The sequence below is a fragment of the Anas platyrhynchos genome, chromosome Z, assembly GCF_047663525.1.
Source record: "Anas platyrhynchos isolate ZD024472 breed Pekin duck chromosome Z, IASCAAS_PekinDuck_T2T, whole genome shotgun sequence".
Classification (NCBI taxonomy): domain Eukaryota; kingdom Metazoa; phylum Chordata; class Aves; order Anseriformes; family Anatidae; genus Anas; species Anas platyrhynchos.
In genome coordinates, this window is record NC_092621.1 from 62,238,689 (window position 1) to 62,256,444 (window position 17,756).

Here is a 17,756-nt window from a genome sequence, read left to right on the forward strand (position 1 = left end):
GTATTTTTCACCTAGTGTTGCTTAAAATCTATCAACTGGACGTGATTCCCTGAGTGAAATGGACTCAATACTGCTGTATCAAAGATCCAGTTTAGGGGAAAAAGGGTGCATTTATCCTGGTGACATGCAAGAGACTGCCATATGGAGTCTGTCACATGGAGGAGAAATGACATTAACTTTCCTTCAGAGTCTGAAAATGCATTTAAATGGACAAAGAGAACTAGCAGTATATCAGCAGGAATACCCAGATACAAAATGAAAAAATTGAGACTCAAAATAGATGCATTGACAGAGAAGGATAGATTTTGAGTAGCACAGCTCTCTTCCTTTAGTTCACATATAATGTGGGAAATGAATCAAATTCATCTGATTTAAAAATCTTTTGAGGTAATAAACCTGCACCAGTGGAAAGCAACTGCATATTTGAAATGCTTGGCTTATCAATTAAGCCACATTAAGAGCAAAACAAGATTGGGGGGATAGAAATTACACAAATACTTATGAATAAGATGAGTAAAAAACAAAACTTTTTTTTTTTTTTTTGATCTTCAAAGTTAGACAAAGTATTTAAATACACCAAAGCAAGCAGGCATTGCCCAGGGAACTCTGCATCACATTACAAGAGCAGAGCAGGTCACAAGAAGGTTTCTGGTTTCCTCCTAGTTCCAGTTAAAGACACTGAAAAAAAACAACAAGCACAACACGTTCATCCTTACAGCAATACTGACTGACATTCACTGCCTGTGCTAAGGCAAACATTATTTTTAACTACGGGCTGAGTTTCAGCTGACAAATTTACCCCTGAATAGCCACACAATTTTCTGCACAGCTGAACAGGGGAATAACGAGGTGGGAAATACCATTCATCTTGAAACACCTCTCTAAGAATGGGATAGCCCAGCTGAACAAAAGTCTAAGTCACTATGTTCAAGGGTGAACAGCATCTATGAGACAAGTCATAGACAAGCCACAAAATATCCTGAGTCAGAAGAGACCCACAAGGATCATCAAATCCAACTACTGGCTCCACACAGGGCTATCTAAAAATTAAACCATACATCTAGGCATTCATTGACAAAAAGATACCAAATTCTGAAAGCAAAAGTTATTTTCATACTCTTAAAAAAATAAATAAATAAATAAACCCTGTTGTGAACTGCTTATATTTTTCACGGGCAAAAATTGTAGTTACACTATATTTCAATACCCACTGCAGATAAAAGGCAGGACACACTGGCTTCAATTTTCAGTCAAAAGATGGCATCCAGAACAAACATTGGACACCTCTAGATGTATATACCCGCCCTCTTTCTAAAATCCAGACTTCTCAAAAGTATGTCATGTTGTACTAACCATGAGAAAGATTGCTTACTTTTTAAAAGCCCGAGCAAGTTGTTCCCCAATCCCCTAACACACATGCGCATATGTACCCAACTCCATGCATGAGTTCCACTGAAATCTGTATAACTACAGTCAAAACAAAGCTAAGCATATGCATGTAGTCACATGTAGAACTGGTATCTGACATTAGGAAAGATTTTTGCCCCTATTACTAGATTTCGGCAAACATTTATTATTTTGCAGATGACTCCTGTGATTAGCACTTCGTCTTGCATGTTTCCTCTAATGCCTACAAAAACTTTCAGCCTTCCCTGTTTTCAGCATGCAGCTATAAATTTCCAATTCACAAATCTGAAGCATTTTAAAACTGCAGAGAGCATGGCATTAACTCCTATTTCACTTAACATCAAAATAAAGGGATACTGCTCTAGCTTTACCAAACTGGGAAAAGGACATAGAGTAAAAGCAGCCTGGGTAAAGCAGCTGGAACAACGAAATCACAGCCAAGCTTCTTGGTTATAAAACTAGAGAGACAGTATTTCTCTGCCCATTTTAAAACTTCCCTAACATACTTTACATTAGACCTACAAATATGTGTTCTTACCATATCTGATCCACAAATCTTTTTTACCTTTATCTACAAAGTTGGAATTTTTAGATCTACTTAACATTATATATAAACACTGACCTAAAAGAAGGCAGAATCCATTCTGAGAGACACTCAAGGACACTGCAACAATTTTGATTCACCTTTTGAAAGTGAAATGAACCACAAACCAGGGACAAAGTCTTTCCACAGGCACAGCATAGAAGGACTTACCTGTCTGTTGTGTTCTTTTCGGGTATGTCTTACTGCGACTTCGTTCAATACACTGGTCAGGCCGCGGGAGCTGAACAGAAGGATCTCTGGTCATTTGCAGAGACATCCTGCCACTTGAAAACACAACAAAATCAACTGTGTAAACACTTGGGGAAATGCTCTAAGAAACAGAGCATTTTTAGGTTGAAAAAAAATGCATGGTGTTCAGACAGCGCATTTATAGCTATTCCTCTCTCATTTGCAGCTCTGATACACCTGCAGAGAGTAACACTACCCTGCCTGGAACTCACTTTTGTTTTGAATCATTCATTGGCAGAATCATCAACAGTTTGTGCCAATCTCTTCTACAAAAGGCATTTACTAGAGGATCTAAGCAAACAAAAAGATGCCAGCTTACTAGGAAGAGGCTAAGATAGCATGACCTTTTGTAACCTCTTATCTCCTAACATATGACATTCACATGTAAGTAATCAAATTAATTTGCTTAGATCCTGAATTCCCTCTATAAGTTTTTATCTCAGGAGAACACACAGTTAACATTGCTCAGTTTCAGTCAGTAAGGGGCTACTGGCTCTGCCACAGTGGAAGGCCAGTAAAAAGGGTATGGAGAACCCAGTGCAAAAGCAAAGTGTAATACAAAACCTTATTACCTCTTAAAGTAAGGCTCTTCCTCGATGCATGATTTTTTAAAGAAATTAAATGCATTATTTTATGCTCATTCTAATGCCTGTCTCCATGTGATTAAGCAGAATAAGGTGTTCATAACAAAATTTTGAAACAAACACCATATTCCTTTGCAGAACTCCATGCTTGCTACGGGAAACTTCCAATATAAAGAAAGTAACAGCATGAACTCCCAGTTGCTGTAACACCTGCAGTTCCATGACTTAGAAGTCATCAGGTATCATGCTAGCAAGTGCCAAGCAATTATACAGGTGTTATGGATGTAGATTTCCTGAGCTATGTGAATATACTCCACTAGGATGACTGCATTTTCACCAAGAGCCCCACAGGAGTAGTCAGCACTGCAGAATTATGATCTTCTCAACAGTTGTAAAAGGATTAAAGAACAAAAAAAATAATCTAACATTACATCAAAATAATAGTGCTTTTTGATATTTAGTTTCAAGGGTGTTCAATTTTCAGTTTTGCAACCACACCAATCTCACAAATTCCAGAAACAGTTTTAACTAAATGTCTGGGGACAACATCTTCTGCTCACACTATCATCCCCACGTATTAAACAAAATATTTGATCTTTAGATGTTTTGTGTGTGTGTGTGTGTTTGTTTTTTTGTTGGTTTTTTTTGAAAGCTGTCTGTCTTATGGTCCCCATAAATACACCACCCAACCCAATGATGGAACTTTCCTACGAAAGGCAAACAGGGAAGAAAATCAGTGTAAAGAAAATATTCTCAAAGCACATACAAAATGGTATTATTGCCACTCTGAATTCCAGAAAGAGATAATCTGTTAAGCTTCAATTGATTATCATTTTTTAAAAGGGAATTTTTTTATAATAGGGAATTTTTTTAAAAGCAAAAAAAAGAAGACCTATGGAACCACAGGCCAGTCAGCCTCACCTCTGCCCAGTAGACTGATGGAGCAGATCCTCCTGGAAGCTATGCTAAGGCACTTGATAAACAAAGAGTTGACTAGTGACAGCCAACATGGCTTCACCAAGGGCAAATTGTGCCTGATTAATCTGGTGGCCCTCTACAATAGACTTAAGCACCAGTGGATAAGGAAAGAGAAACTATTAATGTCTACCTTGACTTATGCAGAGTACTTGATACTGTCCCACACAACATTCTTGTACGTAAAACAGAGAAACACGGATTTGACAGATGGACCACTTGATGGATAAGCAATTGGCTGGATGTTCATACTCAAAGAGGTGCAATCAACAGCTCAATGTCCAGGTAGATACCAGTGATGATTGGTGGCCCTCAGGGGTAAATACTGGGACCAGCGCTGTTTATCATCTTTGTTGGTGACATGGACAGTGGGATTGAATGCACCCCCAGCACATTTCCCAATGACCCCAATGTGTGGGGTGTAGTTGACATGCTGCAGAGAAGGGATGCCATCCAGAGGGACCTGGGCAGGCTTGAGAGGTTGGCCTGTGTTAACCTCAAGAATTTCACAAAGGCCAAGTGCATCCTGCACCTAGGCTGGGGCAATTCCAAGCACAAAAAGAGCAATGTGCGCTTGCAGCCCAGAAAGCCAACTATATCCTGGGATGCACCAAAAGAAACATAGCTAGAAGGTAGAAAGAGGTGATTCTTCCCCTCTACTCCACTCTTGTGAGACCCCACCTAGAGTGAGTGCTGCGTCCAGCTCTGGGGCACCCAACAGAAGAAGGACATGGGCCTTCTGGAGCAGGTCCACAGGAGGGCCTCAAAGATCATCAGAGGGCTGGAACACCTCTCTTATGAAGACAGGATGAGAAAATTAGAGTTGTTCAGACTACATAAGAAAAGGCTCTGGGAAATTTTATAATAGCCATCCAATACTTAAAGGGAACCTACAGGAAGGCTGTGGAGGGACTCTTGGTCAGGAATTGTAGTGACAGGACAAGGGGTAACAGATTTAAGCTAAAAGAGGGTAAGTTTAGAATAGATAGACATAAGGAATAAATTCTTTACTTAGTGAGTGGTGAGAACAGGTTGCCCAAAGCGGTTGTGGATTCCCCATCCCTGGATGTGTTCAAGGCCAGGCTGGATGGGACTTTAAGCAACCTGATCTAGTGGAAGGTGTCCCTGCCCATGGCACTGGGGCTGGAACAATATGGTCTTTCAACCCAAACCGTGCTATGATTCTGTGATCACTATTTATCACTAGCTCTGTGTAATCAATGTGGTGTAAATAGGTGTCACAATCCACATTTACTAGAGCATCCACTCAGGTCAAAGAAAAGTCAAACACTGCAGCAAAACAGGGAACACTTCATACTAGATGAGAAACATATACTTTAAAATGTTATAGAAAAAATTATCATTATAAACATAGCTGTCACTAATAATTACCATTTCAGAACTGCAATCCACAGCGATGGAACCAATAAGTTCCATCCTTGGAACTAATTAAAAATATAAAATAAGAAAAAAAAATAAAAGATGTACAATGGCCAAGAAGAGGAACTTAGACATACCACTGACAGGAATAAGTCAAATGTAGTTAACTGCTTCACAGCATTTTAAAATTCAGAGGAATATCCTGGAAGATACAAAGTTTTCACTTCCCACAGCACATTGCCCTGCTCCAATCTGCCAAAATGGTACAAGAGGGGAAACTCCTGCTCTCGTCCTTGGTACTCTGGCAGGAATTAAGCAGACTCCTATCCAGCTTCACTGATGGAGCTTTGAAGGTCAGGGTCAAACTAGAAACCCCAAAGACAGTAAAATCATTCTTCTATCACCTAAAAAAAGGAGAAGCTGGATCATGTCAGACAACACAACAACCTAAATAATTTGGGTTATGATGAAATATGTTAGAGAAGATAGAACAAAAGCACACCAGTGGTCCTGACTGGAGACAGTCCAGAATCAGTCACATGAGCTCAGGTTCAGCACTGGCTCAGGCTCAGCACTGGCATAGTCATTTCCCCACCAGCAACACCTTCCCTACAATTAAGAATTTAAATCTAAGAGTAACAGAGAGATGACTCTGAATTCTTATTGACTGAGGACAAGTGTAATAGTGTTACCATTACACACTGTTGTTAGTAGCTACCACAGCTACTAACTCCAGTCCAGGAGCTGACAGATTCAGTGAGGGGGATGGTTTTCTTGTTTTCAGAAAAATCTTCCCAGGAAGCAGTAACAAAGAGCTGCCTAACAAATAATGATCATCACTCTTACCTGTGATGATCCATGTATTTCATGAGTGATGGTGGAAATATAGACAGGAAAGACAGACAGACAAGCCAAAAATAAACCTAAACAAACCTGCTGTATTTGCAGGTTGTGGAAAACACCTCTAGAATTTATCATTATAGCAAATAGGGCCTTTTCAGCCAGCAGCTTCAAAATAACTGTAGAAGATGAAAAACTACCTTTACTCCTAATTGACCCACAGGAAAAATGAAAATGGAAAAAGAAAGGGGACTGGCTTCCAGATATGATTTTGATTTGCTGCCCTCAATCCTTCCTTTCAGGTTTACTGAATTACAGACCCTAAAGCAATTCTAAAAATTAGTTATAAATTACATGGCTCAAAATTGCTCAGCCAATGTGACAGAACTAAACTTAAAGCAGTGGTCTCCAATTGCCAAATCCAGTGCCTACAAAGACTTTGTTATTTCAACAGGCTTATGAACATAAAACTCAAGAAAAACTATTGGGTTTCTTACATATTGCATTTTTGCAATATCCTACATTCTTCTAGTCTTTTGTGTCCCTGCAGCTAGGGCATCTTAAACGCACATTGCTTACCACTTCTGCCACTGTACCACCATATTAACTACCCTCTATGTCATACTACCTGCTTGGTTAACTCCAGCTGAAATTAAGAGTAAGTACTCCCTATATATCCTTACCCTGGAGGATACTGCTTCTTTCAAGGTTTGTGGTCTTGAAAGCTAATCCAATTTTTCCCAGCCACTCCAGCTAGAAAAGATATGCCCATCTCCCTTGAGATCTCCCCTTATTTATGTTCTTAAATCAACAACACTACATCAACTCTGCTGCTTCAAGATTAAATATAACCATCCAGATCAAGAGCCCTTGCAGGAGCTCAACTGCTAGTTTACTGCAGCTGTAAAGAAGGACTGCACAGCTACAGATTTTCTACACTTTTCTGCATCCATTATCTAATTCCTAGAATAAAGGCAGCAGCCAACATGCCTCCCCATTTTGGTATTTCTCAGTTGTCAGGAAAAAAAAAATGTAGGGCACAAACATAATTTCATAACTTCTAACGATATTTTGATTTAAAGCTTTGCCAGGGTTACTCTCACCTTCAATATGAGCTCCAGCAGGCTCTAGCCAGCTCTGGGAATCAGAAGTAACTTTCAAATGTGTCCCCAAATAGTCTGGTAAAGTGGCCCTCATTCTTGCTTCATGAACAAAACTGCACTGACTCATTTTCTTACATTGGAAGAGAAGAGGAGAAGGTAATAACTGAAAAGAAATTTAAACAATTAAATAAATTTACCTGTAGCGATGTTTATAACCTATGGATCCAAACTTGCTGAATTTTCTTGACAGAGAGCTTGATTCATTCTCTGGCACTCTATGCAGTTCAAAAAAATAAAACAGAGTGAGTTGTACAAGTAGGTTTCAGCCCTCCTTTCCAAGGAAAGGAAAGAGAAACACAAACTCTGAATTCCAGAGGAGAAATTTTCTACTTGTTCCTCTTCATCCCCACCACCAGACAGACTTTTGTGGAGTTGATAGTTCCACAAAGAAACATGTTTATGGCCTCCTCTTTTGATTATGTATCTATTTATTTCAGAGTCTACTGTAAAGCCTTTTGCTTAATATTTCACAGGAGCAGGCAAAACATCATGCCACAGTAATGGGACTGTGGCAGGAATTCTGAGCCCACACATTCACAGCATTGCTAAAGCCAACACCAAGCACCCCTTCCTAGCCACAGGCCCTTGCACATTTTTGCTAGTGTTTTTGCAACAGTAGAAGGAAGTGTTTTGAGACCAGTTATACCAGAAACATTTTATACTCTTTGTCAGCAAAACATTATGGAATTTAAGGGAGCTCTTCCCTCAAAAACCAAAAATTCTGTGCACTGTAAAGAATCCTACTCAAAAATCATAGAAAATATTTGTATGTGAAAAAAAAAGCTGCAACTCAATGCTACTACAGAGAATTTAGTGCTTAAATATGTACACGTGTATATAACAGCTTAAATCCTGCTCTATACATATGTGGATACTTCAGTTTAAACCTACTTTGTGCAACTTGAAATACTGTATGAAAAAAAAACTAAGACAAAATAAACCACTGAATTACCTGAAGATTTCTAAATGTTTGTTTTATACCATCAAAAGAAAACAGAAGGCATCAGCTTTTAAGAACATTCTATAAACAGGACGCAAAATGTTTTGCCAGGCAGGGAAGCCTTATTCAACGTTGTCTCTCTCCTTTTCGTTGAAAAGCCACAACTACAGCATCACTCACCTGAAAAATGTATGATGTTCTACACAGCATTTCCAGAGATGTTTGCAGGTGATCTTATCACGTGCTTCAAAAAAGAAGGAAGTTTCATTGCACTGAAGACAAAAGGAAACAAATTGATATGAGGGATTTTGCCAGTGAAGTGAGAACACAAGAACTTGCCAGCTCATATAAATGCCCATAAGAAAAGACATAAATATGAATAAAATCAGGTTATATAATTCTCTACAATTGTTCATTTAAAATAGTTCTTTTTGGTTTCTCATCGGCTGAAAGTAATTATTTAAGGAATTGATTCCTTAGACATAAAAAACAGAACAGCAAGATGATTATTGAAACACTTCTGTTCCTTCTGGTTCATAGATGTTAGCTTTCTTCCTAACAAAAAAGCACAAAGGTTTTTCATACAGTTCCCTTCCGATCTTTCCTGACTGCACCTCAAATGATAAATATAATCTTCCTTAAGCTCTGCTTAGCAATATACACAAGGACAGGAATAAGTTAGGGAGAGAAACTCAGAATTTGTGATAAGTACTATGAAGCAACAACACAGAAAAAATGCACAAGACATGCATGTAGAGAAGAAACGACATAAAACTGGATATCAAAAAGATGAGACAAAGGAAAGACAAAGAAACAAGAACTAACTTTAACATGATTCAAAATACTTGCAAAAAGGTCAAAGATTAAAAATCATCAAGCCACCTGCAAAGGCTACAGTTATGTGAAAGAAGACGACTAAAAAGTATACACAAAGCTTAAAATCTGTTCACTGGTAGTTTGGCAGTGAGTGCAGTACACATGTGGAAACAATAAACCACAGGGAGAGATGAAAGAGAAGCCATACATACACAAGCTATAAAATACTTCCAGTAGACAAGAAGCAACAGACACATCACAGTGCTTGTTTCCAACAAGTTAACCATTCAGTAATGTTCACATATAATACATTTCTATGTATCTGTCACTCAGCAAACTAAAGTGCTCCATTTCATATTTGTTTTTTGCACAACAAATGAGTAGTTCCATTGACTCCAGTGTGAATCCTCCGCATGGTACAGTACTGTCAGTAACAGTAATGCAACTAAGTCCTAAAACCAGCCCTAAAATCAGCAGCCAGTTGTAAGAAATAGATGCTCCTGTGTCAACTATACTTCTGCAGTGGCAGGCATACACAGGTAAAGAGCTCTGGTATTCTGAGCTGCAAGCAACTTGCTATTTGTGAACTAACTCAGTATGTTCTCCAGAACTGAAAATTCCACCTCTACCAAGAATATTTTTGTTAAAGGCTGTCAGGCAGCAATCACAAAAACACAAATGATGTGCTCAAATAGCCTTTCCTCCACCTTGAAACAAAAACAGTAAAAAGGACAGAACTTTCCACCTGTTGTTAGAATAACTAAGATTTCATTCCCTGAATAAAGTAGAAACTGGAGACATAAAGTTCATTTCCCCCCATGGATAATTTTAGTTATATTTTTCCACTGGAAGAGTTTAATGGCTGGTGGGAACAGTCCCATTAAATATCCAAGGAGTGAAAATTACCCTCTAGTTTTCTGTCAAAAACACATTTTCCTCTCCAGAGCATCACAGCGTGAAAGGGCAGTAAAGACATGCTGTCATCAAGAAAACCAGGATTTATCTCAGATTGCTATGCATAGCATGAAATGATTAAGTATTAGATTATTCCCATAAACGTATTCCCACAGTTGCTTAAAATACAATTTCAGGCTTGACACGGATCTTAATCTCTCTACAGGATTCATAAGTGGTTTAACTTGGAGCAAAAATAGGTTTAATTTATAAAATGTAAAACTAGACACCTGAAAACTTAGCTGTTTAGAAAAAAAAAAAAAAAAAAAGTAACAGCAGGGTGAGGGGAGAAAGGGGGGGACACTTCCAGAAGAAGATTGCCAAAGATAAATATCTATGCGAGAATTTTCAAGAATAACTACACTGCTCATGTCCCTTTGGCAAGTCTGGAGTCTACCCACTGAAAGATCATACTGCTCTTTTATGAAGGAATGTCAATGTCAATTATTTCACATACAGCAGAAACATGTTTGAAGATTTAATGATTTAATTTAGACTACAGTTTCTACATCAGACTATTACCTGGTATGTTTGCATTTAAACCCACACAACTGCAGCCACTTTTAAAGAATAATATCAGATCAGGGCTCTGGTATTGCAAAACCTTATGCAATATGATGATTCATTTTAACTTCTGTTAGGAAAGAACTCTGACTCACACTTAATGTGCAGGATCTTGCTCTTTCTTCATTCACATCTGAATTCTACTTTCAGGCAAAGAATCTTCTGCTGCACTTGAATTAATTTAATTATACAAATCCAGGAGGAGAGAGTTCATGAGTTCAGGAAGGACAGGGACAGAGGTGTTTTTTTTAGAGTTTTTAAAATAAGGTATTTCTTCCATATCTTACTTGAATGCCACTGAAACTGAGGGAAAGATTCCAATCAAAGAAAAGGTTCTACCTGTCTATTTTTCCTTCAAAGTCAGAGTTTTAGGATTTTTCCATATGTAAAACAAATGATACGTAACACTTCTAAATCAATCAGTGACTAAATGGGGGAAGGTATAGCTACATCATTACATGACTGAAAGATCTGACCAGCAAACGTCAGTGATTCCATCCTCTGTAGCGTTATTTTTCACGGGGAAGAAAGCTAATCTCAGCTGACAAGTAAAATACTTGATGATGAACTATGTGTTGAAACATCTATATCTAGTATGTGGCAATCATGGGCTGAAGAATCAAAGTAAGAAGCAGCCTAGCCCTACAAACACAAATCATCGAAAAGGTAAGTTATGGAATTCGGATTTGGGAAATGAAACAACTGGTAAAAAATTAAGGGAGGGTCCAAAAAGCTTTCTGATAACACACTCACTCAGGTTATCAGGAATCTGAAGGAAAAGCACATATCTGAAAACTAAATACTGCTTCATAATGGATGCTTATGATAACCCAAATAGCACAGTTATTGTTTCCTAAAAGGCAAGAAAGCCTAGAACATTCACTCCCAACATTTTTCTCAGCTAGTGAGAGCTAGTTTAGTGTGCTTTTTTTTTTTTTTCCTAATATATCTGATGCAAAAGAAACGAAGAACTATTGTAATTTTCCCAGTGATTTGCAGAAGATCACAATTCCAAACTCATTCTGCGTTGTCTGGGGCCTCACACACTACTCCCTGCTACTCACACCGTGGCTTTCAGAGAGTCATATGTGTTAATGATAAGGCATCATAAACCATCACAGCCCACTGCTTACTGGGCAGCCCTGGCTGTCTGTACATTCTGAAGTCCTCCCCTCCACTTTGCACTCACTTCGGTGCCTGTCTCATCTTTCAGGGAAGCCACTTGTGCTCACCAGACATGCAGAAAAACACTTACATTTGTATGGTGATTTTTGATCATGTCTATGACTTGCTGAAGTGGCTGGCTGTTGAGCTGTTTGATTACCTCCTCCTAGTCCTGAGAACACAAGACGCTGAAATACTGCAAGGACGTACACTGAACACTCCTCTCCTTTCAAATGCTTTAAAAGCTTGTCCTGCAGCCTCTCAAGCCAGCATCCTAGAGCTCATGCTGCCATAGCCTCACCACCATTTCTATCCATGGGAGGAGGGACGGACAGAACAGCACAGGGGATGCCCATTGCTTGACTATATGACATGCTTAAGAAAGGGTTCCCAAATGTGCAGCCAGAGCCCTTCACTGCTTTATGACTGCCTCTGCAGTCAGCTAGGAGACTGGCCTGGCAGCGCCTTTGAGACCTCCACAAAGCAGCTGGTGGTTGGTGCAGCACTCCATGATATTCCCACTTACTGAAAGCAAGTTGCTAATGCACTCAGAGGGAGACAAGCCAGGGTTCATGTTGCTCTATCAACATTTGATAGGTTGCCACAAGTCAGTCCACAGATCAAAAACTTGTTGAAAAACCATGAGGCAGAGCAGGCTTTAGCTGCTGCAGCTTACGGCATATACTGGTCAACAAAGCTATCCAAGCTCAAGAAAAATAAATAAAACAAAAAACACCTCACAACAGGAGACATAAGGAGGTATCTTGTCCCACTACAGAACATACTGCCGGTGCATATACATGCGATACACATGCATTCACACATAACAGAAATATTAAAGGTAGTTCTGAAGTTACTGCTTCGAAACATTATTTGTTTCATATTTGTGCCAGGTCAGGCATGCACCTGGATACTATCAATTGTTAACTTCAATGGGAAATATTTTGTCTTTATATATTTACATAATGCATACCAGTCATAGCTTACATAATGGACAATGTGTTACCAGTTACATAAGATTGATCTTTAAGAAAAAAGATCAAGAATTAAAATTAATAATGCTGTGCCAGTTTGTAGGAAGCATATCAAGATTAAAACAAAAGTATCTATACCTCATTTTATAACAATTTAAATAAATACTAAGGAGGAACTTAGAAAAAAAAAAAAAAACTAATACCTTACTGTTAATGAATTTAGGCTTATCTAGGATTATTTTTTTTAGTTCTTCTTCAAAATTGTTCACTACTGAAAATTTTTCTATCAAGATAAGTCAGTCTAACAATTTTTGACTCCAAAATGGTTAAAAAAAAAAGGAAAAAAAAAAAAAAGATCCAATCTACTAAAAAATACCATCCCTACATTAACATCACTGCACTTGCTCACCTCCAGCCTCCCTGACCACCATTTGCATCAGTGGGTGCAAATGATACAAAAGTATTTGTAATTCTTAAGCCATAGCAAAGTTCAAAATTCTACTTTTGTATCCAATGCAAATATATGCTAAACTGGACTTAAGAACAGGAGGAACAGCTCATCATCCCCTGTTAAATCTTCTCAAGAAACAGTAAGAGGAATAAATCAAATGAAAGTTCCTGCCTAGAATCTGTAACTCAAGGTGGAATATACAAGAAAGGATTTAACTGGACCACCTTATTAATGCAATTATTTTTCAGACTTCTAACATTTATGAAAAGCAAATAAGGAAGGACAGAAGGCAGAAAGAAAGGAATGAAGGAAAAAGTATACATGTATTTCCAGGGTTTTCCAAGACAATTTAAAAGAAAACAATAATCTTGTATTTAGACAAGTTTCAGCCACCAGAATGGGGACTATTATGAGCTTTGGAACTGTCCTGAAATTCTTCTAGTATTCATCAGTGGTTCATATTGCTCCTGAAAACACTCTTTACCTACTGCACCTTATGAATTCAGCTGAGCCTCTTCATTTGACTAAGAAAGATTACAGAGGAAGACATGTCTTGAAAATGTGTAAATCATTTTTAATTGCACTATTTGTGGGTTTGTTCTAACTTGAAGTAAACCAAATTTCAAAATCCCTCCAAACAAAAATTTCAGACTTCCAAAAGACCCTTCTCTTCAAACAAGAAATAATGAAAGCAAGTCTTTTGCACATTCAACACTTTCTGGTTTGGTGAAAGAGAAACATGAAAAGTTGCAAGGACAGAAACTTTGCATAAATTCTGGGAAGGGATGAAATCATTCACTTACATGTTCAGACACAGTGCAACCAAAGTAAAAGGCACTGTTACAGAAAATAGTATGGGGTTGCAGGGAACCCTACAGAAGCACTTGGTACCTACAGGCAAAAAAAGCTGCATGTCACTAACTCCTGCACATTATTACATCTAAGTTCCCAGCCTATAAAACCAAACCATGTTCTTCTCTGTTTTGTTCACTTCCCTAGCTGAGAGAAACCTGAAAAGAAAGCTGTGTTCCTCACACAGAGGAAGAACAGAGAATGCTGCATTCCCATCCAACCACTCGTCTTTAGGCAGCGCGTCCTTTGGGATCAGGCCCTGTTTTGTTGCAGCAGGGGCCTTCCGCAGCCACCTGTATTGCTGGATTATTTCTAGCAAGGTTGCTCAACAGACATCTATGCTACCAGGAATTATACACAGGTATCAGATTTATGTCTTGATTTTCTTAAGGGAACCTGCATGAAAATACCCTTTCATCACCTTCAAAATTCTCTGCTACTGTTTGCAGTGTTCAGGGAACCCTCCTGTGCCACCCACACCAGAGAAAAGGTTCCTCCTTTCATGCTGTTACTTTGTGGGTTCACAGAAAGCCCACCTGATTCTGTCTCAGAATTCAAAGCACATGTCCAGTCAGGGGACAATGAAATATTGATACAATGATTTACATTACTGAAAAAGAGTTTCTTTCACCTGGTCTGGGTCTCAACATCTCACATATCAGGATAAGTCACTGATGGGCAAATACTAAGGGCAGTATTATGTTTACAAAGGGAGAACAGCAAGAGCTTTAGGGAGAAAAAAAATAATACAGGCAAAGCAGTAAAAGATAAAATATCAATAGCCATGCTTGCACACAATAGCAACAGGTATGCAGGAAAAACACACAGAATAAACAAGTTAAATAAACAAGAAATCAGGAAATGTCCTTATAGAAGATCTCTGCAAAATTACAAGAGCCTACCCTACAAAACGGGAAAGGTGAAGCAACTTATTTTATTGTAAGAGAATAAGTATAAATATCTCGTGCTCATTAAATCATCAAGTTTATGAAAAGTGAAACAAAGTAAACACAGTAAACTCAGCAGCAGCAGCCATAAATAATTTATTTTGACACAGGCACACCACAGATGTATTTCTGAGACAGCCCATGGACATGGAGCTGTACATTTAGACTGACATTTCTAAACCTGTCAAGGAGATCAGGATATCCACTTCCACCCATTTAATGGGAAGCACTCGCTCCAATCGCTCCAAGTCTTCTGGTAGGTTTGAAAAAACACAGACAAATTTATTTGAAGGAATACCAAAGATGTTTCCATAAGAAACCCCATTCAGCCGAAGAACAACACTTCACAGGCACTAAAAGCATGAAAGGCTTCCTCTTGATGAACACATGCATGTACCCCAGAAAGGTGCCTGTCAATGTAAAACTAGCTAGTGTTTGGAAACAAGAGTGACAACCCATCCTTCACAGAGTTTTCACCATGATATGGAAAATGGAATTCACAGAAAGCACTCTGAATTAATAATATGCTGTTCTTGCTGTGTGATGTTAACTCCTTCGCTATATGTCATAAAGATCCAAGCAAAACACAGGAAAGCCTCCATTATTTCACCTTTCCATAAATATATTCCGGCATGCTTTCCAACTAGTTTCAGTAGACGGCATGCTTCCACCTATTTCCTATGGAGAGTGTTCCTCCTAAATGCCATTGCCTCTGAAGCTTTTCACTGATGTTTGGATTGTTTTTCTCTTTATGTAACTGTGCTCCTTGTCCCATACTTGTTAATAACTCATCCCTCCGAACATTCAAGTTTTCTTAGACTCATATCCATTTTCAGTCTGTACTCAAAAAAATATATGTACTTAAAATTTCAAAACACGTCCTTGTAAGTCCACTGTGTTTACTTCATCAAACAGTAAAAGGAAAAAAAAAAAAAAAAAAAAAAGGTTATCTTTCCACAGCAGGGAGACAAGAGTAGAAACAGCTCTCCAAATCTTCCTTTTGACTACTTATTGTGCCCTTTACCTCCTTCAAATTCTGGCAATATCTTCCTAGTAAATGAATTGCCTGGAAATGAGTTACACATTCCAGACTTGGTACACCACAGCTGTAACAAGTGAAGTATTAATGTCCTGTGCTGTGCAGTGATATCCCAGGATGCAGAACAAAGAAAAGTGGCATATTTACTCTCTATCATATAACACAATCTCAAGTCCTATGGGGAAAAACAAAGCAATAGCATTTACTTCAAAACATGGAAGAATAAAAGGCATTCGTGAATAAAGTTTCAGGGAGTATTGGAACTTGTAGTCATATAAGTAATCTGATCGTTTTTTCCTCCTCTGGGTGCAGAACACCAAAAATTGCTACAATTGGCTTTAATCCAGAGATTAAGACTACTGTTTACTTGTTCTAATCAATAATTTCTTTTTAAGTTCCACCATCAGAACATTTACAAAAAGGAAGAGAAAGGTATTTCTGGGCCATTTTGGCATTTCCTTTACTAGCTAGGGTATGAAGCACTGTAGAAACACTTCAAATGAGTGTTAGCTGCAATGTAGATTATAATGATGGGCCACACCCTTGTACTTGCTGTTCTCTTAAACAGTTTCCTAAAAGTACCTGTCGAGACTTGAAATTACCAAATGCTGTCAAAGTGTTTGTCTTAAAATCACAACAGCAAGTACTCACGAGCCATCAACATCCACAAACTAAACTTAAGCATATTTCCCAAAGGTCCCATTTTTTGTTTTTCAGCATGTTAAAACTTTGCAATTCTACACGTTAAAAAAAAAAAAAAAAAAAAAAAAGTATACATACATGCCATCAAACAGAAAGTACAGCATCACTACAGGGCAATCCGCACAAAGTCAAACTAGGACCTGTTTGCACATGAACAGGCATTCACCCTGCAAGTGAAACACTGGGAAAAGTTTTCCCAACCTTCCTCCAGCCTTCAAATATCTTTCTGATTTCAACAAATGCATCATCAGAAATAGACTACTCATGGATCACCACACCAAGCCACTTATGAGTAACAAAAGCATAACCTGCCAGTATGTTTCCACAAGCACAAGAAATGTTATCCATAACAGAACCAGCACAACCAGTCATCAGTATGCTCACATTTCCCAGCATGTACTGAAGGCATCAAATGGCTTCACAAAAAAAATCATGGATGAGACTAACAACCACTACAAAGATGAATGAACATGCATAGACAAAAGTATGCATAGACTATACTTCTTACAAAACTGTTTTGTCTATAAACTTTCAGTTTTGATATTCCAAGGAAGCCTACAAAGTATTTTCCAATAAAAATAAAAATTAACCTCAGCAGATTAAACTTATACCTCAACAAGATACCTAAAATCACAGATTGATTGCAATTATTTGCTTTATTACACTTCATAAGTTTCGGTACATCCTGAACACTTTCTCCTTCTCACCCACCAAGCTGCCTAAGTGATAAATATCCTCCTTCTTTTTTAACTGAATTAACCTAAAAACATCTTCTCTTGCTATCAGCTATCCTTGCTTCACTGGAACTAGCAATTTTTTTCTCTCAAATGGTACAACACCACAATCACAATAAACTCTAAGAAATATGTTTCAAGAAACCTTGTGTAGCTGCTTCTGTCCTCAAGCTACAAAATTATTTCTGCCTTAAAGCTTCCTGCATTTTCCTTGCACCAGGTTTCAATCGATTATACCTTTCCCCATAGATTCTGCCTTGTTTAAAAGCATTATGTAACACCATAAACAAAGCACTGCAGAAGTAGTTTACTCAGAGCACATTTGAGACTCATGAAGGTTTATTATAAAATTCCAACTTCAGAAAGTTCTCTCCCCCTGCCTGCAAAACATGAATTTTCTTCCTGTTCTTTCTTTAACAAAAATGCAAGCACCATCAG

At 38.2% G+C, this 17,756-nt stretch overlaps 1 protein-coding gene across 3 annotated transcripts in view; it reads right to left on the minus strand.

The window, feature by feature from the left end:
- The window catches only part of EPB41L4A (erythrocyte membrane protein band 4.1 like 4A), a 136,100-nt gene that overhangs the window by 38,878 nt on the left and 79,466 nt on the right, over positions 1-17,756 (minus strand). For all 3 annotated transcript variants that reach the window (XM_072030686.1, XM_038170744.2, XM_038170745.2), the window contains 3 exons: positions 8,302-8,393; positions 7,319-7,396; positions 2,162-2,274 (listed from right to left, as the gene is read on the minus strand). In XM_072030686.1, coding sequence (XP_071886787.1) covers positions 2,162-2,274; positions 7,319-7,396; positions 8,302-8,393 — 283 coding nt within the window. The remainder of the gene's footprint in view (positions 1-2,161; positions 2,275-7,318; positions 7,397-8,301; positions 8,394-17,756) is intronic.